General features: G+C 50.9%; 1 protein-coding gene across 1 annotated transcript; it reads right to left on the bottom strand.

Moving 5' to 3' along the window:
• Positions 1–1,235: 1,235 nt before the first annotated feature.
• On the bottom strand, positions 1,236–16,274 carry Degs2 (delta 4-desaturase, sphingolipid 2). Its single transcript, XM_048431268.3, has 3 exons — positions 16,116–16,274; positions 3,082–3,824; positions 1,236–1,668 (listed from the first exon to the last, which is right to left on the bottom strand). The coding sequence occupies exons 1-3, from the start codon at positions 16,195–16,197 to the stop codon at positions 1,522–1,524; spliced, it is 972 nt and encodes a 323-aa protein (XP_048287225.1). The 5' UTR covers positions 16,198–16,274; the 3' UTR covers positions 1,236–1,521.
• Positions 16,275–25,010: the final 8,736 nt, after the last annotated feature.

Here is a 25,010-nt window from a genome sequence, read left to right as displayed (position 1 = left end):
TACTGGGAACAATCCATAGCAACCTAGGGAATCCCAGCACTTAATCTTCACTGTGGCTACGGAGATCCTCTGACCCATACGGCCAGTAGATAGCAATGAGAGCCTTGCAACCATACCCATGTGAGCTCCCATGGCTCCCAGGACCGTAGAGCAAAATGCCTACTGGTGTGCTCAGTGCTGAGAGCTGGGGAGGAAGGGCTGAGGTGAGATCTTTGCTGCATTGCATCTCATTGGGTTCCAATGATCCTAAAAGCCAGGAATGATTTAGGGACCTACAAGGAGATAAGAAACTGAACAACCTTAGGGGCCTGGCCACAGCAGCACACTCCACATCCCTGAGCCTCTCCCAAATGTCCTCAGCACAGCCTAATCACGTCACCTTCAGATGTTCCCTTAGCCTCAGACCAGCCTCTGACATGAGGCGAGGTCTAGGCTCAGTCAGGGCAGTAAGTGGCAGCTGACCTCACTGGGATTTCCCTCATCTCCTGGAGGAACTGTGTGCACACAGGAAGAAGCCACCTGCCCTGGCTCAAAGTCCTCATGTCTCAGAAGGTCTTAGACAGGCGTCATCTCAACTGTCACACTCTTCAGAGATACCTGTTCCTAGAGCCGCAGGGCCACTCCCAGGCATGGGGCGTGGGCTATGGCACGTCCTCTTTCCCTGGCTGCCTCTGAGGTGGTGTCCTTGGCCAAGCCTAGCTCCTCAAGCCCCAGGCTGTAGTGGAAGCTATAAGGCTGGGCCCACTCTTATCCCTCCCTGCCAAGGGATCCTCTCCCAACACACTGCTGATACCTGCTCTGGACACCAGAACCCACCATGGTCCAGCCTCTTAGGACCAGGTCACTAACCAAGGCTACCTCTCTGGTCACAGCTATGCCATCACATCAGTATTTATGCCCCACCCCCAACTATTACACACACACAGAGAAACTGCCCAGCCAGCCATCTGACTTGGGAACCCTGTCCAGGGCTGTGGACCCTGTGCCGCCAGCCCGACCCTATCCAAGCTCGGGATGGTTTCACAGGTCAGATGGCCCAAAGTGGAACTGCTCCATGACTTGGAGGGAACTTCTGAAGCCCATACCTCGAAGCTTTTCCATAGTGGCAGAAGCCTGAGGGAATGAGAGACAGGCACGGAGCTGGCCTTCACCCACCTGGATTCAGGCAACATACTGTGGGGGCCCAGGTTCAGGCCGAGACTCCATCCTGCCCCAAAGAAGGACAACACATCGACTATAAAGACAAATATTAGGTTTAATCTAGGGCATAAGAACAGAGAAGGCAACTCCATGGGACCACAGGCACAGAGTATCCTGGTCAGTCAGCGGGAAGGCCAGAGAGATTAGGTAAGCCGGGTTGCCCCAACCACGGCTGCATCCCCTGTTGCTTGGTCCAGCAGGACCAGAAGCAGCCTAGACTGCAAGACCTGATGTAGCTAGGCCAGTTCTGTGGCCCTGGCCCACAAAAGTGGGGGCAAGAGGCACGGGGCTGCACCCCTCAGGACTGCTGGCCGGCAGGGTTCACAGGCGGTCCTCTGCCAGCTTACATGTGCGCTTAACCCTGGCGTAGGGTCCCATAGAGTCCTCAAATACAAAGTCCCAGAGCACCTTCACCCAGGAGTGGTGCTGCGGCAGGTGGTCGTAGTATTCGGGTGCAATCTTCCGCACCTGTGGAAAGGAGTGGGGTCAAGGCTGCACCTTGGCTGATATTCTACCACACATGCAATGAGAGCACACACACATACCAGCTGCATGCGCGCACACACATACACACACACACACACACACACCAGCTACAGGTGAAGGAGGCCCCAACAGGGAGGGCACCACAGCCCGAGTGCCCCACCTCAACACCCACCAACTTTCTGATCCCAAAGGTCAAGGTGGGTCCATTTTGGTCCTGCAGAGTTCTGAGGCATGTACCCTGAGGTCTTGAATAACACCCTCATTCCTCACCCCAGCATCCTATGCTCTGCCAGGATCTGGGCTTCAGCTTTGGCTGCTTCCTCGCCCAACACACGTCTCCACCCCCTGCCTTTACCCTGACCTGATATGCCATGTCTGACTCCTCCCCCCGGGAGTGCTCCAGCCACAGCACCTGTAACCAAGCCACCACGGTGCTGTGGAAATTGCTCTGTCACCTCCCCAGGGAAGGCACGCTCCACATCTGAGGTGGGCCCACTGGGCAGCCTTCTCTGCAGCCCGCAGCAGGTGCAATGTGAAAACTGCTCCTGTCAGAGGCAGCTTCCGGAGAGACGCAGACGTGACTTCTGAGATGAGCTATCCCTTATAACCTCTGCCTCCTTCTCAAATGTCGATTTGAGTGTGACAGTCATGACAGGTGTGGCTTCCTAGCCTGCACGAGCACAGCACTGGGACCAGCCAGAGTCACCCAGTGTGACACCCTCCGTGTGTGCACAACACACACACACACACACACACACACACACACACACACACCTGGGCACCCAAGAAGAACAGACACAAACATACTCAGGAATTTCCCGAGAACCCTCCCCCACTGCTGCTCCTTGCCACACCTGTTTAACAGCCGCTGGCATTCAAGGCTTCCTATCTCTCTCTCTCAACCTTCACCCCCTGCACCTCAGCCTTTCTTTCCTGTAGCTGTAACTGGTCCCCGTTGGTTATAAAGACAAAACCACAGCTGTGCTGCCTGGCCAGCTCCCGGCTGGAGCAATAGGCCCAAACTGTCACAAGACTGACAGGAAATGAGCAGCCACAGGCGGGAGACAAAGCGGAGTGCTTCACGTGGTGTCCACTGATACAGAAAAGGAAGCTGAAATGGGGCGAGTACTTGAGCAGGGACACACCATCAGCAGGTCCCAGGAGCAGGGTTCCAGCCGCTGTGCATTAGCCTACGCTGCTAGCCTGCACCTGCCTTGAGAAACTCTGTCTTATCTGGATCTGCCCCTTCTGTCTCCAGCCCAGCACCCCAGAAATGAATGACCATTCCCTTACCAACACACAGAGGAGAAGTCAATCTGGGACTGGCAGAGCTTTCCCCCTTACTCCTCACTCCCCCCACCCCCTGTGCCTGCTCAGTCCAGGCTGAGCACTTACCAGTGGCAGGTAGCAGCCGGGGATGCTGGGAAAGTCATGGTGCTCCATGTGGTAGCCCACATTGAAGGTGATCCAGTTGAGGGGCCCGTAGTAGGAGTAAGTCTCATGGCCCTTCATGAACATATAATGCTCAGCCACAAAGTGGCCAGAGATAGGGTGTAGGCCCAGGCCCAGGAAGGAGCCAGCTAGAAGGTAGACGACGGGTTTGATCCCCCAGAGGGCAAAAATGGTCAGGTCAACAGCCAGCTGCACCAGGGTATTGAGTATCTCCATACGAGTCACTGCCTTGGGGTTCACATAGAGTGGCCGTAGTGAGTAGAAGAAGGGTTGTAGGGCCAGCCAGAGCAGCTTGCGGGCCGGCGTACAGAAGAACCAGCCTTCAAAGTTTGTGGGAATGTCCACGTCCAGGCCGTCGCCACCCAGATAACGATGGTGGTCCACATGGTACTTCTTGAAGGATGTGGCGTAGGGTACGCCAATGGGTAGATTCGCGAAGATGGCGAACCAGCGGTTGCGGGAGGCAAAGTTCGTGCCAAAGGCAGTATTGTGTGAGATGTCATGAATGGCCAGTGTTAGTGAGTGGTTGATGCAGCCACCGAAGGCATAAGCCCAGAAGAGCAGCCATCGCCAGGAGAGCCCCTGCACCAGCCAGCAGGCCAGCAACTGCACCAGCACCAGTCCCAGCACTGTCCACTTGATGTGGGGGTCTGGCCGCATCAGGGCCTTGATGGCTGGGTACTTGGCTACAGGGAAGACAAGAGTGATGAGCGACCTGGCATTCACTGAACCCTCATCCTCTTCCTGCCATCTCCCATCTCATCCCCTAGCAGTGCCTGAAAGCATTCAAGATTCCTCCCCACACCCTCAAGGGTCTTAGAGAGACAGGCCGTCCCTATACTTTGTGTCTTGGAAGAATTGCAGCCTGGACTATGAGGTACAAAGGATTTCCTACCTCTGACCTACTTTGGGAGGAGGCTGACAGACTTCTCAGAGCGCAGAGATTTGTGACCAGCCTAAATAAAGTGCAGGTGTCACAACAGGTCACATAAACCAAAGTAGCATCAGAGCCACAAGCCTTCTGGCCCCCAGTGTTCCAGTAAACATGTGTCCGTGTCATGTATGACTTGGTACTTGGACATGGTCAAAGAGGGATGATGTGGACTGGGAATTCCCAAACTTGTCAGGCACTCGGAGTGACGAGCCATGGCTTGGGAGGCCGTCCCTAAAATTAACAAGCACCGTAGAGAAGCTAACAAAATGTCACCTGTCTCTTCAGGGCAGCAAGCGTCCATCCTTGCATAGTTTGTGCTTTTTTGTGTTTTGTTTTCTAGTAAAGGGGCAATGGTACATGTGGAAGTTACCCAGGTCAAGAAGGGCCAGGAGGGAAGGACAGGCAGAGGGGTGACACGTTTAGGTGCTGGTACCTAAAGATTAAGGGTGGGGCAAGACCAGAGGAGACAGCAGGATCGGGTCAAACATCAGGTGCTGCCTCCAGGAACAGAGGGTCATCAAAAACTCAGGGTGGTAGATACTCCCAGGTCTGCTCTGTCCCTTAGCTTCCTGGACAAGAGCAGACATCCCAGGGATGGGGCCGGTGCTGTCCTACAGACAGGGAAACTTCGCCAGCCAGGCAGAATCTTATCCTAGGGCACCTCAATTAAATAATACCAGTCCTCAGCATCAGCACCACTCTGAGCAGACAGTAGACTCAGCTAGCCTTGCCTAGGGCTGACCTGCAGGATCAGAGCAGGGGCTGCAGCCTTGAGTGGAATGGGCAAGGCATGTCAACAGCAGTGGTGCTATACAAATTATACAAATGTGACTGCCACTAATGCCTCCAGCTTGCACACCCAAAGGGGCAGGGTCGGGGGAGCAGTTTAGTTGCCAGGCCTTGGGTTCAGTCCCAGCACTGCATGAGCAAAGTGTGCCAACATACAGCTCTAGTCCTAGCACGTGGGGGTGGAGGCAGGAGGGTCAGAGTTACACACACCTGTAATCCTAACACGTGGGGGTGGAGGCAGGAGGATCAGAGTTCAAGATATTTCTCAGCTACATGAGTTTGAGGTAGCCCGGACTGCATGTGACCATGTATAAATAAACAAATAGGCAAATTGTATATATGTTTTACCATAAGAAAAGAATGTTCGGCTGGACAGTGTTGGCTCACGCCTTTTATCTCAGCATTCAGGAGGCAGAGGCAGGAAGATCTCTGAGTCTGAGGCCAGCTTGTTCTACAGAGCATGTTTCAGGACAGCCAGAGAGACAGAGACACCCTGTTTTGAAAACCCAAACAAGGAAAGTAAAAGAAAGGAAGAGAGAGAGAGAGAGAGAGAGAGAGAGAGAGAGAGAGAGAGAGAGAATATTACGCTAGGAGACACACAGAATCACACCTATGGGGCTGAGGAAGAAGGGTGGCTGGAACTCAGGAGTTCAGACCACTAGACAAAGCAAAACTGAAATCCCACTGTTTAAGAATTCCAGCTCCCAAATACCTCACCTGAGCAATCTGGCATGGTCCTGACATAAGGCCTTGCTAACTCCCTGAGGGATTTCAGGGCAAGCTAAGGCAGGCTGACAGAGGCTACTTGTCAAGGTTATGATGGCATGTGGTGTGATGACGTGGGCATGTCCCATCAGGACATTAAATGCTTCCATTTCAACCCTGCCCACAGTTACAGAGGAGGCCATTTAGCACCAGTGGTAAGCAGAACGATACACCCCCCAAAATGCCCACATGCTAACACCACAACCTGTGACCACCTTGGATAAAAGGTCAAGAAGAGACGCGCATATGATTAAAGCCATGGCAAGGCTCCCCAGGTAATGCAAGAGCCCAGCTGGGAGCCGAGGGCTAAATGAGGCACGAGGAGAGGCCACCTGTCTTGGAACACAGGAGGCCTGGTGGGGGGGGGGGGGTGACTCCAGAAGCCAGGAAAGACCATGGAACCTGCTCCCCCATGGAACTTCCAGAAGGAATACAACTCTGCTAATGTGGATTTCTGCCCAGTAAAACTAGGCCAGAATGCTAATGTCCAGAGCAAAGGATACTGTGAAGTGGCGCACACCCAACACGGGTGACTCCATTCAGGACCTCCTCCTCCCAGCCTTGGGACAGAGGCCAGCCAAGTGTGGCCTGGCCTCTGAGGGCCTGCTCCTGACCAGTGCTGGCAGGATGGCGCATCCCTCTGGACTCAGCAGGGGTGTGGCTCTGGGCACACAGGACAGACAGATATGTGAGCCATACTCTAGCCTTCCCCTGGAGGGACTGATGTGCCTGCTGCTACCTGGGGAGTTGGAGGGTAGGGGGACAGATGCAGAGCCAGGGTCCGAAGGACACCACTGGGGAGGGCCTCAGTGCTGCAGGAAAGCGGAGAGGAACCCAGGACCATGCGGAAGGCAGCATGTCTTGATGACAGAATAGGGACATCTGCAGGATGACACCAGGAAAATCACATGCAAAGTGTCTGCATCTGTGCATGCCACCAGCTCCCCAGTCTCCCATGAGTGGCTTCTGTGGACCTGCCTCACCCACTTGGCCTCCCTCAGGCAGTAGCCAGCCTCCCTCTCTCCTGTTCAGCAACCCACTAGCTCCAGCTAAGGATTTCCAAAAGGCAGTTGCCCTTGCTTCCCCTTGGAAGGAAGCCAAGCATCAGCGCAAGAGGGTGGGTCCAGCCACACCTGTGTCAGGTGAGCCCCAACCAGGTGAACTCCAAGGCAGCGGGGCCCAGGCCCTCGCTTAGATAGAAGCTAGCACATGCGGGACACACCTGAGCACACAGCCTAGTAGAGGTGACTGTGGGCTTGCACTGGCTGGTTCTGTGTGTCAATTTGAAACAAGCTAGAATCATCTGAGGAAGGAAGTTGGAAAATGGCTCCCTGAGATCCAGGTGTAAGGCATTTTCTCATTTAACGATCCATGGGGAAGGGCCCAGCCCATGGTGGGTGGTGCCATCCCTGGGTTGTTGGTCCTGGCTTCTATAAGAAGGTGGGCTGAACAAGGCAGGGGAAGCAAGCCAGTAAAGAGTACCTCTCCATTGCCTCTGCATCCGCTCCTGCCCCTAGAATCCTGCGCTGTTTGAGTTCCTGTCCTGAATCCTTCGGTGATGAACAGCAATGCTGAAGTATAGACCTAATAAACCCTTTCCTCCCCAACTTGCCTTTTGGGCACAATGTTTCATCACATCAATAGAAACCCTAACTAAGACAAATTGGTACCAGAAGTGGGATATTGCTGTGACAGTCCTGACCATGTTTAGGGGAGGATTGTAGAAAGACTATGGAATTTGGGCCTAGAAGAGCCACTGGGAGTTAAGAGCTCTGTGGGATGTTCTGTGGAACTTGGAAGATGAGAATTTGAGAGCAGTGAATGAGATGGAGGCCTGGCTGGTGAAGTCAGAGGGAAGTTTAAAGACTTGATCAGGGGGGCTGGAAAGATGGCTCAGAGGTTAAGAGCATTGCCTGCTCTTCCAAAGGTCCTGAGTTCAATTCCCATCAACCACATGGTGGCTCACAACCATCTGTAATGGGGTCTGGTGCCCCCTTCTGGCCTGCAGGCATACACACAGACAGAATATTGTATATATAATAAAAATATTTTTTAAAAAAAGACTCTATCAGGGCCATTTGCTATTATGAATTAAGATTCTGTGGCTCTGGTTAGCTGGGGCTGAAGAATCAGCTCTGATCAACAATGATCAACAAGATAACAGAATTGCTGAAGCAAAACTTTGCTTTGCTGGGATACTTGATGCTCGCCGGCTGGAACGAGGAAATTAGCAGTGATGAAGAAGAGACCAGCATCACTGTGGTGAAATCTTCTGGGAAGTGTTTCCTGAGAGCCCAGTGAAGTTGTGTTCCACAGGTGGCCAATGTTGTGCCTCATGCTGGCCGCCAGACTTGGTAATGTGTAAGAGCCACCCAGGTGATAATGGTTTTGAAGGCATGAAGGGGTCATGGAGAGCAGCTGAGGCTCGGCACTGTGAGAGGCCAGAAGAGGCCATTGGTGAAGGTGCAGCCTCCGTGGCAATTGAAGGCCCAGGACGGAAGGGGTCATGCAGAGAAGCTGAGGCTTGGCACCTGGAGAGAGCCCGTGGGAGGCTGTTGGTGACAGTGCAGCCCGGTTGCAGCCTAAGACCCCAGTGTTTTGGAGATGCCAGCACCGTAGGATGACCACCAAGAGCAGCAGTGGTGGAGTGGGACCAGAAGGAGCCTGGATGCCAAGCTGTGTGTGCTATGTAGGGCAGAGCTGGAGAAGCGACCCAAGCCATCTGTGGGGGTCCAGACGATTGTGAGTGCCTCCCAGATCACTGGCTCTTCCCTCTTGAAGATGGTCCTTAACTTTGGTTTTTAAGGGAGCCCACAGATGAAAGACTTGAACTTTTCAAAGAAACTGGACTGAAATTTTAAAGGCTAAATTTGTAAAGACTGTGGGACTTCCGAAATTATTTATGATTTTAGTGTGAGATCTTGGGGATGAGTGAAAAAGGAAGAGATGCGGCTTACTAGCAGGCATGTCTGTGTGTCAGGTTGAGAAGGGGTCCGGTGTACTGGCTGGTTTTGCGTGTCAGCTTGATACAAGTTAGAGCCACCAGAGAAAGGAGTCTCGGTTGAGGAGTGTGTCCAGGAGCTCCAGCTGTAAGGCATTTTCTCACTTAAGGATCAATGGGGAGGGCCCCGCCGGGAGGGCCCCGCCCATGGTGGGTGGTGTTGTCCCTGGGCTGGTGGTCCTGAGTTCTATAAGAAGTCAGGCCGAGCAAGTCAGGGGAAGCAAGCCAGTAAGCAGCTCCGCTCCGTGGCCTCTGCATCAGCTCCTGCCTCCAGGACCCTGCCCTGTTTGAGTTCCTGTCCTGACTTCCTTCAGTGATGAACAGAGACATGGAAGTTAAGCCTACTAAACCCTGTCCTCCCCAACTTGCTCTTTGGTCATGGTGTTTCATCACAGCAATGGAAACCCTAAGGCAGGGGTGCTTGCTCAATGACCCCTTTCCTCTGCCCAGGCCCTTTGCAAGAAACTCTGTGCCCCTACCCCCACCCCCACCACCAACAGCTCCCAATGAATAACTCAGCTGCACCCTGGAGTCCTAGCTAGCCCTCCTCTGCCTCAGTTTCCTCCCATGGAGGAGAAGCATAACACATGGAAGGGCAGTGTGTCCCCTCCCCACCCCATCCTGAACTCCCTAAGCTGCCTCTTGACAGACCCCGAGCGGCCCACACTGCTGCTGAGCCCCTCCCTCCAATGGGCATGCCACTTAAGTCCTCTCTTGGTGGACATGGGTGGTATCCAGTCTGTAGCCCACTGAGCCTCTAGCCTGGATGCCCTATGCATGTCTCAAGAGCTCTCAACTCTGCCACATGGCCTGGAGCCCAGCCCTGGCAACCAGCTAGAACTCCACAGTCAAGCATCCTCGGACTCAAGCCAGTGCCCCCTCTCTCTTGGGCTGCCTTCTCCACTCCACTTTCCATGACAGCCTACTAAACTAGGGGCAGATGGAGGTGCCCTAGGGGCACATGGCCACTGGGTCTAAGGAGGCCTGGCCTAAATGCCCCAGATTTGCCACTACATGTGTTAGTCACTTGTTCTTAAGGTCCCAGAGCCTATGGTAACAACCTCACCCACAAGACACTCCTTGTCTTTTCTTTTCCTTTCCTTTATTTTCCATCTCTTCTCTTCTCCCTCTTCTCCTTCTCCTTCTTCTCTCTCTCTGTCTCTGTCTCTCTCTGTCTGTCTGTCTCTCTCTCTCATTTTTTAGAAACAGGGTTTCTTTGTGTAGCCTTGGCTGTCCTGGAAATTGCTCTGTAGAGCAGGCTGGCCTTGAACTCACAGAGATCCGCCTGCCTCTGCCTCCTGAGTGCTGGGATTAATGGCGAGGGCCACCACTACTGCCACCACTGCCTGGCCCCAAGACACTCTTAACCTGTACCTCTGAGGAAGCCTTGGCTTTTATGAAACCATTTGACTGGTTTGTCAACTGTGTCATCGGGGACAGCCAAGAGCTGGGCAGGAGAGCAGCAGAGAGGTCCTGTTGGCTGCAGACCACTCCAGCACCCCCTCCCAATTGACCCATGGAGGTGGCAACTCCCCCCTCTCTTTGGTCTGCAATGGGGTCCTGCCAGTCAGACCTATTATGACTTCTGTTCTGTAACCATCATGCCCCTCCCAGCCGGCATCAACACCACCCAGGAAAGGATTCTCCCACCCATTTCCAGGGAGGCTAATGAAGGCACAAGACTACTAGTCTGGCTACAGGGGAGTGATCTTGTCTCCTGGGTCATGGGATCCTTCAGCGGTTCAGCCTCCCTCCTCCCGCCACCAAACCGCTTAGTGATGATGATGCCCCCTAGTGACCAGAGGCAGAAGTGCTCAAATGAGCAGTACCACCATCTCTCCATAGCTGACCAGCCTCTCTTCCAAGGAACCAAAGCTTTCTAGAACTTCCTCCCAGCTCCATCTCAGACTGCAAGGATGTCTCCCCACTACTCTGATCTGTCCTAGCCCAGTTCTGAGTCACAGGCAAGCCTGGCCCTGCCCTAGCCTGTTGGAGTCCCCTGGAGAACTAAACAGTATTAACAATGGTCCGGAGCGCCTTCCTGAGTCTCACATCGGCATGCAGGTCTCTGGGGATCCCCAGCTGATGAATTAGGGACTTCGGATTAGGGACAGGCATGTGAGCTCATACAGGACACATAGTGTGCCCTGGCTAAGGTGCTGTGACAGCCAAACAATGGGATGGATACTTGTACTGAAATTTACCCACTGGAGATGCCAGGGTAGCTGCTGGTGGAAATGGCCTCAGACCCTAAGAAGTGTTTGAGGGGATAGAAGTGTGATCAGATTGGGTCACGTTACAAACTAAAGACGCCTGGAGTTTGATCTTAAAATGAAGCCCTTGCACAACATGCTAATATACCTCCATAAGGTTGCTAAAAACTAAAGCAGGAACATGGCATCAAGACAGACTAAGTGCAGCGTCCCGGAACGTGTGAACCAGGCTGGCAAGGTGTGTTGGGGACATAGAGATAGTGCTCTATCTGAGCAGAACCCAGGCAGCCCAAACTCAGATCCCCACATGATTGGTTAGGAAGTGAGGCCTTGGGGTGATTAAATCCCAAGATGGGTCCTTGTAATGGGACAGTAGACCAGAGTGCTCCCTCACACAGAAGACCAGCGTGCCCCCTTGCCTCTCAGCTGCACAAGGACATGATAAGACCTTCACCAGACCAGGCATCTGGCACCCAGGCTGATCCTGGTGGCCTTTGGCTTGGGGTGGCTATGGTGTAGAGGGTCGGTTGCTTCTACTTTCCCTAACTCCCCAGAGCCACTGGGCACCAGACACAACTGAGCACTGAGTGGGAAAGTCTGGTGCAGAGTTATACCTGAGGACAAAGGTAGAGGGTGTGGCATCCCAGAAGACAGCAAGGAAAGGAAGTTGGCAGGGAAGGGACATGTGGGCCGACTCACAGGGTTCCGGGACACAGGGAGCAAACTGGGAATCTTTTCCCCAGCTCTACCTCAGGGATGCATCAGGAAAGTGGGTGCCAGCCACAGTGAAAATCATTACAGAAATTGGTAACGCCTCAACTCGGGGCTTTTAGTTCCTTTCAGAGAGCCAGTGGCTTCACATTTACCATATGCCGCATGCACACGTGCATGTGTGTGACGGGGCATTCGTGTACACACTTGGGCATGTGCTGCCAGGTTGTTTCTTTAGACTACTTGAAGCTAAGACACGAAGAAAGCACATGAAGTCAGTTGATAAAAAGGGAAGAAAAAGAAGTCTATCTGGCACTTGGCAGAGGCAAGCAGATCTCTGAGTTTGAGGCCAGTCTGGTTTACAGGGTTCCAGAAAAGCTGGGACTACACAGAGAAATCCTGTCTTGAAAAGCCAAAAAAGAAGGAGGAAAAGGAGAGAAAGGAGGAGGAGGAGGAGGAGAAGAAGAAAAGAAGAAGAAGAAAGGAGGGAGGAGGGAGGAGGGGGAGAAGAGGAGGAGGGAGGAGGAGGAGGAGGGGGAAGAAGAAGAGAGGAGGGAGGAGGGAAGAGGGGGAGGAGGAAGAGAAGGAGGGAGGAGGGGGGAGGGGAGAGGGGAAGAGGAAGAAGAGGGAGGAGGGGAGGAGGAGGAAGAAGAAGAGGGAGGAGGGGGAGGAGGAGGAAGAAGAAGAAGAAAGAAGAAGAGAAGAAGTAGAAGAAGAAGTAGAAGAAGAAGAAGAAGAAGAAGAAAAGAAGAAGAAGAAGAAGAAGAAGAAGAAGAAGAAGAAGAAGAAGAGGAGGAGGAGGAGGAGGAGGAGGAGGAGAAAAGAAGAAGAAGAAGAAGAAGAAGAAGTAGAAGAAGAAGAAGAAGAAGAAGAAGAAGAAGAAGAAGAAGAAGAAGAGAAGAAGAAGAAGAAGAAGAAGAAGAAGAAGAAGAAGAAGAAGAAGAAGAGGAGGAGGAGGAGGAGGAGGAGGAGAAAAGAAGAAGAAGAAGAAGAAGAAGAAGAAGAAGAAGAAGAAGAAGAAGAAGAAGAAGAAGAAGAAGAAGAAGAAGAAGAAGAAGAAGAAGAAATAATCATCTAGATGTCTAGCTGGGGATGGCGGCAGGAGGGTCCTGGTGTTGGCCCAGCATGTGCCAGGTCCTGAGCTCCACCCTTAGGGCCATGAGAATAAACAACCAGGACCAGCACAGAACAATCCTTACAGAAATCAGGAAATTGCCTGGGCCTCCCAGATTGGGGAGAAGGCAAAATACAGAGATGAGTAGCAGGGTCAGTGTCTGGGTGTCCCTGCTAGGCCAGAGCAGAGGCCAGAGTTCAGCAATGGAAGTTGTAACAGGGGAACAACACGGCCGCTAACTCCTGCACTGCTGGGGACCAGCTCCCCACATCCCATTTTCCTATTTCTGCTTGGTGCAACATTATAAACTCCTGCCCTGCAGCACACTGCCCCTGACCACAAAACCATGGTCATATAAGTGGTGGGGGGGAGCCATGCCCCCAAGGAGACCCTGGTACTAAAGGCAGCCACAGAGCCAGGCAGAAAGGCAGGCAGACCCCTCTCCTATAATCTCAGACCCTGCCTGGCAGAGAAAGTTACAGACTCAACGAAATCCCCGAAGATCCTAGCAAGAGGCAGGCTTCTAGCCAGCCACCCTGGAGTCTGCATGTCTGTGGCTGGGTGACCAGGGCCTCAGCTTCCCCTGGCAGCTCGCTCCGTGCCCTAGACTCTCAGGCGGCATTTAGGTCTTCTGATCTTCCCAAAGGCCTTCGCCAGTGAGAGAAGTTTCCGCCAAGCCTTTCCTAAGCAAACAATCCAACAACTGACTTTTATTTCCTGGTTTCCCTCGTGTGTGTGTGTGTGTGTGTGTGTGTGTGTGTGTGTGTGTGTGTGTACCTTGCTTTCATATTTTTTTAAAAAAGCAAACAAAACTACAAAGCTATTTATCTTCAAAACAACAAACCCAAGCTTGTGTGGCCATAGCTCAGTGTGCAATGGGTCAGCTTCCTGCCTGCCCTGGCCTGGGAGGCACGTTCTTGGATGCTGCCATGAATCCTATTTTCTTAGGACTCCATGCCGGGGGGGGGGGGGGGAATGTTCTCATCCTAGGCAGCAACAAGAGGTGGACTTTGGTCTTATCGCAGAACACCTGCAGCCAACCCTTAGCAATGACTTCCTGGGACCTGACTGGGAGATTCCGATCTTAACCAACACCTACAGGCTCTGCGCTCAACATAGCCACCAGTCAGTCATGTAAATTACAACTGGACATGAGCAACCCAGGCCTCGGCAGCTTCTGCACTATTCGGCACAGGGCAAATTGCTCCTCCTCTCTGACTGGCACTTGGAAAAGCGCTATGTTCAGGATCCACCCCGGGGCTGGGCGGGAAGGAGAAACGGGTGGGGCTTCTTGTACTCTGTCCTCAGTGAGTCCCCAGCCCTTTCTGGAGGAGGTTGCCACCGACGTCTGTGGGATCCTGGCCTTCATGAATCCTTCACGCATCACCTCCCAAGTCTGAACAGCAACTTCTAAGCAAGGCTTTCCCTTCAGCCTTCCCCCTAGGCCAAGCTGCAGCTTCCTCGTCTGACACTGACTCACCCTTAAGTCACAAGTGACTCTTGGAATCCCGGCCATGGCATCAGCCTTTCTACCAGTCACTAAATTGCTGCTGCAGAGCCCAGAGCTTGGGTTAAGGAGCTGGGGAGGCAGAGCCTAGAGAGAGTCTTCACCTGATTGGCCAGGACCATCCGAGCAGCTGGTGGGGTGGGGTGAGGTGGGGTGGGGAGGGGAACTTCCTTGATGAGGGAACACCGAACTGTACTGATCAATGCAGGAAATCCAGAGCCCAAGCAGATTAAAGAACACACATCCCAAGTCACCAGCACAAACTGGGCAGGGAACAGGAAGTCACAGTCCCTACAGCAGGGGCATGAATGCCGCTCCCCAAAGATGACAGTTCTCTTGCTGTGCCTAGACCAGAGTGTCCCCATCAACTCCCCACAGCTCCTGCCCTGTCCAAATCCCCCCACCAATCTTTCTAGGAAATCTGGATGTGTCCTAAGGCCCATGGTTTCTCTGGTTAGAGACATTTAGGGCTGGGCTGTGGCTCGGCTGGTGGTGTTTGTTGTTTAGTGTGTGCAAAGCCCTCGGTTGATTCCCCAGCACCCCATAAATGCTGGGTGTGGTGATGAGTGTCTGTAATCCCAGTCCTAGGAAGGCAGAGGCAGAAGGATCCAGAGATGACCTTTCATCTAGGGCAAATTGAGGCAAACAGAGCTAAAAACGAGAGCGTGCTGGTTTCAGTGGTACACATCATTAATCCCAGCCCTAAGAAGGCTGAGCACAGAGGACCACAAATTTGAAGCCCACTCGTGCATATGGGAGGAAGGGAGGTCCTTGTCATGTACCTTATTGGTGCTGGTCCCTCAGGAAGCCTGTCTCATCCTCCACCACTGTACCAGGGAGAGCAACCCCTGCGGACAGGGACGGGGGGGGGGGGGGGGGGGGGGGGAGGGGGTTGTTACAGGTGCAGTCTGCCTGGACTCCATGAGCACCTGTGGGCAGGGACACACAGAGACACACCCTATATGTGTCTCTGCTCACAGGTCTTCTCTACCTAGGGCCAGGTGCCCAGAGAATACAGAAAGAGAAGCTGGGGGGGGCAGGGGAAGGGCTGAGGAGGCCCCTATTCTTCCCCCCCTCAGCACAATGGAACACCTAGACCAATACACCTGCCCTCCTCTGGTGGCGGGTGTGCCTGCTAAGTTCACACAAATAGAGAGGATGGCTTACGCAGACATATAGGAGACAACCACAAGACACAAACCCACCCACAGGACAATTTCCAGGCCCTGAGTCCCTAACTGCAGCGACAGCGGGTCAAGTGCACCCTGAGTTTGAAAGATGTAAAAGTAAGACAGAAGCTTTCACAATTAGGGGCAGATCCGGAAGACGCCAAAAACAAAGACTCTAAGAAAAAGACCCATCAGATCAAGACCGACCTGGCTGAAGACAACCTGAAAGACCTGGACCCCTGCCCGGATACCACCAGCAAGGAAAACGGAAGCCGACCGTTGAGTAACCGCGAGTCAAACCCACAGCCAGTTCGATGAGGCAGAAGGGTTAACAGATGCTAGGGCGCCAAAGTGAGGTGGGGGGAAAATGAGCTCTGCAAGGAGCCTTCTGGGCGCAAGGAGGTTTGGGACGTCAGGGGAAGGAGCTCTTGTCATGCACCCTCCACCTGCGGAGCCCGAGACTCCTGCCCTTCTCGTGGAATCCCCAGGACCGGGCCCACCCCGGGAAATGACCTCGCAGGTGTCTTCTGCGGGAGAGCCGCGACCCTCCGTAGGATCCTCGCGTTCTACCGCTTCCTGAGAGGGTGTCCTTGGAGCGCGCATATTCCGCCTATTCCCGGTGGGTGGGCTTGGCTATGCTAGGGAGTCAGCGCACAGCAGGTGCCTACTGGTTGCTGCTGAAGAACCCACGGCGCGCCGTACTAAGCAGCTCTCCCTCTGTCCGCCCATCCCATTTCGGCCACCGGGTCCCCAGTTATGATCGCACGCGCTCACCGAGCATCTCCTTGCGCCGCTGCGTGTGCGGCTGGTCGTTGTAGACCCACTCGAAGTCGCTGCGGCCCGCGCTGTTGCCCATGGTGGCGACACTGGGGCCGAGCGCGCTCCGCTCTGCTGAGTTCTGCTCACCTGTTGCAGGGTGCCCGCTCCGGGCGGGGACCTAAGGACCCGGGAGGAGGCGGGGTGGGGGGCGGGGCGGAGACTTAGGCGCCTCATGGGCGGACCTGGGCCGGTCGCGGTGGTTCCCCGAAACCCAAGAGGTCTGGGTTGGGAGATGCGACCGTGCCCGTACCCTGGCAGCCCTGCAGTGGCCACACAGGACGCCTGGAGTCCATGAATCCCTGACCACTTGGCGTCGGCCATTGCCACTTTCAGGCTGTGTGCTCCAGTGCGCACCTGTCCCCAAGCCTGGCTCGTCTCACCGCGGAGCACGGTACACTCTGTGCTCTAGACTCTAGGGCATTTGGGTCTTCTGATCCCGGCATCACGGAGGAGTAAGTGGGAACGAATGTTGGGGGACATGGAACTGGTAAGAGGTACCCCAAAGCAAGGACCTTGGGACAGGCAGGCCCCAGCAATGTCTTCCCCTGCTTGTCCCTTTCATTTACGCACACGCAGAAGGACACTAAAGACACAACAAAAGCATGCAGTGAGTCAAACATGAGGAATACAGGTACAGAAATGATTCCGGGTGATCTGTACCATGGCACAGACCGGCTTTGGAGCAGTTTTGCACTGAACCTTGTGCTTGAATAGGTGGTCAACAGCAAGAGGAAAGGGAACAGCATTGATGGTTAAGGGAACAGCAGCTGCAAAGTCTGAGAAGAAATGAGCAGACTCAGACTTGGGTCTGTGGGGCGACACAAGGTCTCATCTGCTCTCCACCTGTTTTCTGATGTTCCGAGGGTTCAGAACCTGGCCTCCCCGTGACCCTGTCTGGCCCGGCAGCCAAGGCCACCACAGGCAGGCATGGGATGGAGAGTGTCCTCTCCTTCCTGAGGCGCAGGCACATGGACCACTCTTGGCTCTGGCTGGAGCTGAGGACTTGGGCGGTATCTGGGTGGAGAAGGGTACCCAGGATGGTTCCACAGTCCAGTCGGGAAGACACCCAGACACTGTCCCCACTGCTGTGTAGGTCACGGCCTGTGTCACAGAGCCAGAGCGATCGCTGCCATCCCACCAGCTTCCAGAACCAGGCAGATGGGAAGGCCTTACCTCAGGCAGGCAGGAATACAGGCAGGCCTTCACCAGGACCCAAACCCCAACCTCTGGACTGGCCTGGAAAGCCACCAAGGTCAAAGCACTTGTCACATGTTGACCTCCGTGTTGATCGCTGCAATCTTCCATCTTGATGCTTGCACCTGGGTTCCTGCCCTTCCGTCACCGCCTGCTGACATCCTCAGGCCCAGGTCAGGGGTTAGAAAACATACTCTTCGCTTGAGACACCACCTGCCCAGGGAAAAGTAAGCCGGAAGCCGGAGTACAGAGGAGACAACTGAGTTCAAAGAGGACTGAGATATCCAGGCATAGCCGGGCACACCTGCTACCCCTGCCCTCAGGAGGCTGAGGCAGGAGACTTGCAAGAATGTGTATCTCTGATGTCTCCATGAGCAACTCTTGTCACACATAGAGCAGGGGTTCTGTAGGATCACAAAGGAGCTGAAGCATTGCTACAAACAAACGCCACAGCAGCATGCGCATCCTCACGGAGTCTGACGTGATGCTGGTGTGAGCAGACATGGAACTCCACAGCACACAATCATGTGCCGTGAGTCACACTCCACAGTAGTAATACCAGGCTGTACATCCACTGCGCTTCACGGCGTCATTTCCCAGGGTGTTCTCTGAGCTTCTTAAACAACAGATCACCAAGGCTGTCAGCGTGCCTCGGGCTAGAACCCTCACCTAGCATCACGAGGTGCCAGTTCCATTCACCCCACTGTAAACACTGTAAGGTAGTGTACGTCTGCTGTGCCCTGTATTTCACTGCATCGTCTCTAGTGCACCATTTAATCTTGTTTTGTGCACAGTGGCATTGGGATCAACAGGCAACAATACATGGAGGTTAGAGGCCAGGAGCCTTAGGGTTGTGTAAATACGTTATTACACTATCCTGTTAGCGCAATGGCTAAATTCCCTAACCATGTGTATTATGAAACACTTCCTCATTGTCAAGACACACACACAAACACAAACACACACATACAATATATATATGCATAATATATTCACCATATGCATAATTATATATATGATTATGCAATTATGTGTATCTCTATGTTAGACATGCTATTGAGTCCCTGGCAAGTTGGTAAGCAGAGACTCTCATGGCCTGGCAGTAGGAGGAAGCTTGAATGTCAGTTACTTCAGAGAGCCTTGCCAGCCATCATGTCCCTAGGCTTGGGAGCAGCCTGTGGTTGTTGCGTGCTGGCTTCCTCTTGGGACCTGGTTATGGTCTTTTATATCTGATTCTGGTATCAGAAGCTGTCTGAGGACTCAGGGACTGTCCTTTGGTGACAAAAACCAGGCCAGAAAGCACCGTTATCAAACCCCTTGCCCTCGGTGCCAATAACCTGGCTCAGGGCCAGGACCCAGAGTCAGTGGCCTCCAAGGGAAGTCACTCAAACAAAGAAAGGCAGCCCTCCAGAAAGGGGTGGAATGGGTTTGTGGGGGAGGGGGAAAGAGAAACAGCAGAATTGTATGGAGGGTGGGAACAAGACAGCCTTCCAAGAGTCTGGCGTGACACACAGTGCTGGAATCTCAGGACTCGGGAGTTAGAGCCAGGAGACAAATTCAAGAGCAGCTATGTAGTAAGTCTCAAAAAAAAAATTGATAACACTCCCCAAGGTGTGTCGTGTTTGAAAACAAAAACCAAGGTTGGGAATGCGTCTCAGTGACAAGGCCTGGTTCCATCTCCACACAAAATAAATATTAAAAATCAAGCAATCAATAAATAATATACATCAGCTAAAAATGATTTTAGAACATCACTTTGGCAAGTCAGCATTCCCTGCTCTCTGATCCTTGGTCATCCCAGATGGGTGGAGTCCTAGCAAGAGGGTCCTGCACCATGAACACCAGCACGCTTGTCCCATCATGACGGACAGCACCCACAAAATGAATCGAAATAGATCCTTTCTCCTACAATGGCTTTCAGGTATTTGGTCAGAACTCTGTGAAAAACAACTAGGCAGTGTCTCCTGGGAAGGTTCCTCGGCTACTTATTAACTCGGGTGCACTTAGCCTGACAGTATTGGAAAATAATTATTTGCTGGGTGAGTGAGGTGATCAATGGAATTTGAGCTAAAGAAGTTTTATAGCTAGATAATGATGGGCACTATGCATACTCTCAGAGAAAGTCATTGCTCCTTTGCTCTCTATACTTTGAGACAGACTGTCTTGCTGAACCCCCAGCTTGCTGACTTAGCAGTCCAAGCTGGCAGCTTAATCTGGGGAGCTTGTCTCCTCGCCCCAAGTGCTGGCACTGCAGGGGGACCACCATGCCAAGCTGGAATCCAAAATCTATTACTATTACTACTACTACTACTACGATTATTAGTGTGTATGGGATGGGGGTGGGGGGGTCATGTCCCCGTAGGCATGTAGGGGACAGAGGAAAACTGTGATATGGTGTGGTGGGTTTTTTTTAATTTACTTATTTATTTATTTATAAAAATTTCCACTTTCTCCCCTCCTCCCAATACCGTCCCATTCCCCCCACTCCCTCCCCCCTCCCTCCAGGTCTAGAAAGGTGAGCATCCAAACAGACTAGGACCCCAAAAAGCCAGTACATGCAGATGAAACAAGACCCAGTGCCATTGTCAATGGCTTCTCAGTCAGCCCCCATGTCAGCCACATTCAGAAAATCCGGTTTGATCACATGCTCGTTCAGTCCCAGTCCAGCTGGCCTTGGTGAGCTCTCATTCGATCGGTCCCCTTGTATCAGTGGGTGAACGCACTCCTCGCGGTCCTGACATCCTTTTTCATGTTCTCCCTCCTGCTCCTCATTTGGACCTTGGGGGCTCAGTCCAGTGCTTCAATGTGGGTCTCCGTCTCTATCTCCATCCATCGTCGGATGAGGGTTCCATCTGATCCTGCCTTCCTTGCTCACGTTCTCCCTCCATCTGCTTCTCATTTGGACCTAGGGAGTTAAGTCCAGTGTTCCAATGTGTGTCTCTGTCTCTATCTCCATCCATTGCCAGATGAAGGTTCTATGGTGATATGCAAAATATTCATCAGTATGGTTATGGACCAAGGCAAGTTCAGGCACCCTCTCCTCTGCTGCCCAGGGAACAATCTGGGGACCTCTCCTTGGGCCTGGGAACCCCTCCAGAATCAAGTCTCATGCAAACCCTAAAATGGCTCCCTTAGTTGAGATATATACCTCCCTGCTCCCATAACCATCCTTCCTCCCTCCCCCCCATCTCATTCCCCCAAGCCATCCCCAATCCTCCCCCTCTTGCTTCTCTCTAGCACTCTACCCTTACTTCCACCCCTCCACCCCCTGTGCACCCAAGTTTGCCTGGCAATCTTGTCTACTTCCAATATCCAGGAGGATAACAATATGATTTTCTTCAGGTTCACCTTCTTATTTAGCTTCTTTAGGATCATGAATTATAGGCTCAAAGACCTTTGATTAAGGCTAGAATCCACTTATGAGTGAGTACATACCATATTCCTCTTTTTGGGTCTGGGTTACCTCACTCAGTAAAGCGTTTTCTGTTTCCATTGGTGTGGTGTTTTGAATGAGAAATGCTCCCCACAGACACCAGTATTTGGTCCCAGTTAGTGATGCTGTCTGGAGAGGCTTGGGAGATGTGGCTTGGAGAGGAATTGTATCACTGGGGGTGGGCTTTGAGAGTTCACAGCGTCTCCCTGCTTCCTTTTAGCTCTCTGCTTGGGGCTTCCCGCTCTGCAGCCTTGCCTGCCTCTTGCTGCTTGCCTCTCTGCCAGGCTGGACCATTGCTCTCTGACACCATAACCCAAATAAACTCTTCCTTCTGAGTGTTTCCTTGATCATGGTGTTTCTCACAGCACAGAAAGTAACTAGGGCGAGCAGATTCTCTCCTCCCTCTTCTTCACGGGTTCTAGAAATGGAACTTAGACCTCAGGCTTGTGTGGCAAGGGCTTTAGCACTGAGCCTTCTCCCCACCTTCTGCTATTTGTTTTGGTTGCTAATACAGGGTTTTTGGTAACGCAGGCTAGCCTCAGTCTCTCTGTGTAGCCAAGGGTGGCTTTGAGCATCTCTAGGGAGGGAGCATCATTTGGTGGGCTTTCTCCTTGGTGGAGTCTGGACTGAGGCAACTCCCAGGGGAGGGTGCTTGGGATGAAACTTCCACCTGAACATTCCAGACTTGTGGATATATGGATGCTAGGGGTTGTAGTGTAGCCTTAATCCAAATATTCCATACTCGTTGGTTATATGTATGCCAGGGACTGGGGTGACACCTTCAACTAAGCATTCCAGACCACTCCAACAGGGTATTTAAATTGTACAACAGAGAACAAACATGTGGTTTTCCAGTCCTCCATCCCCAGCTCCTCTTTGGGGTGCTGGAAAGCCATCAAGGAGTATTTGTATCCATTAAACCTGTACCTTTTCTTTTTTTAATTTTTAATTGCTTTTACTAAGCTATTAAGCTATATATTTTTCTCCATTCCCCTCCCTTCCTCTCCCCTCCTCTTCTACCCTTTCCCATGATACCCATGCTCCCAATTTACTCAACAGATCTTGTCTTTTTCTACTTCCCATGTAGATTAGATCCATGTATGTCTCTCTTAGGGTCCTCATTGTTGTCTAGGTTCTCTGAGATTGTTAATTGTAGGCTGGTTTTTCATTGGTTTATGGTGTAGGAGGTCCTTCTGTATTTGTGTTGGTTTCATTGGTTGAATAAAGAGACTGCCTTGGCCTTCTGATAGGACAGAAACTTAGGTAGGCGGGAAAGTCAGAACTGGATGCTGGGAGAAAGAAGGCAGGCAGAGAGAGCCGCCATGGAGTCGCCAGAGTCAGACATGCTGAATCTTTCCCGATAAGCCATGACCTCGTGGTGACATACAGATTATTAGAAATGGGTTAATCAGGATGTGAGAGTTAGCCAATAAGAGGCTAGAGATAATGGGCTAGGGAGTGTTTTAATTAATACAATTTCCGTGTGGTTATTTTGGGGTTAAACTAGCTGGGCAGTGGGATGCAGCCCACTCCTCTTACTACAGTTTTATATCTAAAAGTCCTTTATGAGTGAGTACATATGATATTTGTCTTTCGGGGTCTGGGTTACCTCATTCAATATGTTGTTTTCTAGATCTATCCATTTGCCCACAAATTTCAAGATGTCATTATTTTTTCTGCTGTGTAGTAGTCCATTGTGTAAATGTACCACATTTTCCTTATCCATTTGTTGGTGGAGAAGCATTTAGATTGTTTACAGGTTCTGGCTATGACAAATAATGCTGCTATGAACATAGTTGAGCACATGTCCTTATGTTACAATTGAACATCATTTGGGTATACACCCAAAAGTGGTATTACTGGGTCTTGAGGTAGGTTGTTTCCTAATTTTCTGGGAAATCACCATACTGATATCCAAAGAGGCTGGACCAGTTTGCACTCCCACCAGCAATGGAGGAGTATTCCCTTTACCCCACATCCTCTCCAGCATAAGTTGTTATCAGTGTTTTTGATCTTGGCCATTCTTACAGGTGTAAGTTGGAATCTCAGAGTTATTTTTGATTTACGTTTCTCTGATGGCTAAGGATGTTGAGCATTTCCTTAAGTGTCTTTCAGTAATTTTGAATTCCTCTGTTGAGAGTTCTCTGTTTAGGTCTCTACTCCACTTTTTTTTATTGGATTAATTGTTCTTTTGATGACCAGTTTTTTGAATTCTTTGTATATTGGAGATCAGCTTTCTGTCTGATGTGGGGTTAGTGAAGATCTTTTCCCATTCTGTAGGCTGTCATTTTGTCTTGTTGACTGTGTCCTTTGCTTTACAGAAGCTTCTCAGTTTCAGGAGGTCCCATTTATTAATTATTTCTCTCAGTGTCTGTGCTGCTGGGGTTATATTTAGGGAGTGATATCCTGTGCCAATTCATCCACCTGTACTTCCCATTTTCACTTCTATGAGACTCAGTGTGATTGACTTTATGTTGAGGTCTTTGATCCATTTGGACTGAGTTTTGTGCATGGCAATAGATAGGGGTCTATTTTCTTTCTTCTATATGTTGATATCCAGTTATACCAGCACTATTTGTTGAATATGGTTTCTTTTTTCCATTTTATAATTTTTGCTTCTTTGTCAAAGATCAGGTGTTCATAGGTGTGTGGATTGATATTTGGGTCTTCTACTAGGTTCCATTGGTCCTCCTGTATGTTCTTATGCCAATACCAGGCTGTTTTCAGTATTGTAGCACTGTAGTAGAATTTGAAGTCAGGGATTGTAATTCTGCCAGATGTTCCTTTATTATATAAGAGTGTTTTGACTATACAGGGATTTTTGCTTTTCTATATGAAATTGAGTATTATTCTTTCGAGGTTTGTGAAGAATTTTGCTTGATGGGCATTGCATTGAATCTATAGATTGCTTTTGGTAAGATTGCCATTTTTACTATGTTAATTCTACCTACCCAAGAGCAAGGGAGATTTTTCCTTTATCTGGTGTCTTTTTCAATTTCTTTCTTCAAAGATTTAAAGTTCTTGTCATATAGGTCTTCCATTTGTTTGGTCAGAGTTACTCTGAAATATTTTATGCTATTTGTGACTATTGTAAAGGTTGATTATTTCTCTGATTTCTTTCTCAGCCCATTTATCATCTGTGTATAGGAGGGCTACTGATTTTTTTGAGTTAATTTTGTATCCTGCTACATTACTGAAAGTGTTATTGAATTGTAGAAGTTCCTTGATAGAATTTTTCGGGTCGTTAATGTAAACCATCATGTCATCGGCAAATAGTGAGAGTTTGAGGTTTTCTTTTCCGATTTGTATCCCCTTGATCTCCTTTTATTGTCTTATTCCTCTAGATAGAACATCAAGTACTATATTGAATAGACATGGAGAGGGTGGACAACCTTGTCTTGTTCCTGATTTCAGTGGGATCGCTTTGAGTTTCTCTCCATTTAGTTTGATGTTGGCTGTTGGCCTGATGTGTGTTGCCTTAATTATGTTTAGTTATGTTCCTTGAATCCCTGCTCTCTCTAAGACCTTTACCATGAAGGGATGTTGTATTTTGTCAAAAGCTTTTTCAGCATCTAAAGAGATGATCATGTAGTTTATTTTCCTCAGTTTGTTTATATGGTAGATTATGCAGACAGATTTTTGTATATTGAACTATCCCTGCATCTCTTGGATGAAGCTGAATTGATCATGGTGGATGATTTTTCTGATGTGTTCTTGGATTCGATTTGCCAGTATTTTATTGAGTATTTTTGCATCAATATTCATGAGTGAGATTGGTCTGTAATTCTCTCTCTTAGTAATATCTTTATGTGGTTTGGGTATCAAGAAACCTGTACTTTTTCTAATTTGGTTGGATTTGGTCTGATTTGAGTTATTGTGTTGGTGGAGAGGTTTAGGTTTATCAGGGTGCAAAAACTTTTTAATCAAATCAACGGAATAATTCTTTCTTAACAGTGTACGTGAGCCTGACCCCCACACTCTCAACCCCAAGTAAAAAAATAATTAAAATTGCTGTGTGCTAGTGGCATACTCCTTTAATCCCAGTACTCATGAGAAAGAGGTAGGTGATTCCCTGAGTTCAACGCCAACCTGGTCTACAGAGTGAGTTCTAGGGCAGCCAAGACTACACAGTGACACCCTGTCTTAAAACCTCCCCCAAAAAAGTATAGAAGAGGAGACCCCCCAGGCAATCTATGAACTCCAGCATGCTCTCACCAGATCTC

This window comes from Myodes glareolus, chromosome 11, assembly GCF_982192425.1.
Source record: "Myodes glareolus chromosome 11, mMyoGla1.1, whole genome shotgun sequence".
Classification (NCBI taxonomy): domain Eukaryota; kingdom Metazoa; phylum Chordata; class Mammalia; order Rodentia; family Cricetidae; genus Myodes; species Myodes glareolus.
This window is presented reverse-complemented; position numbering and strand designations above follow the sequence as displayed.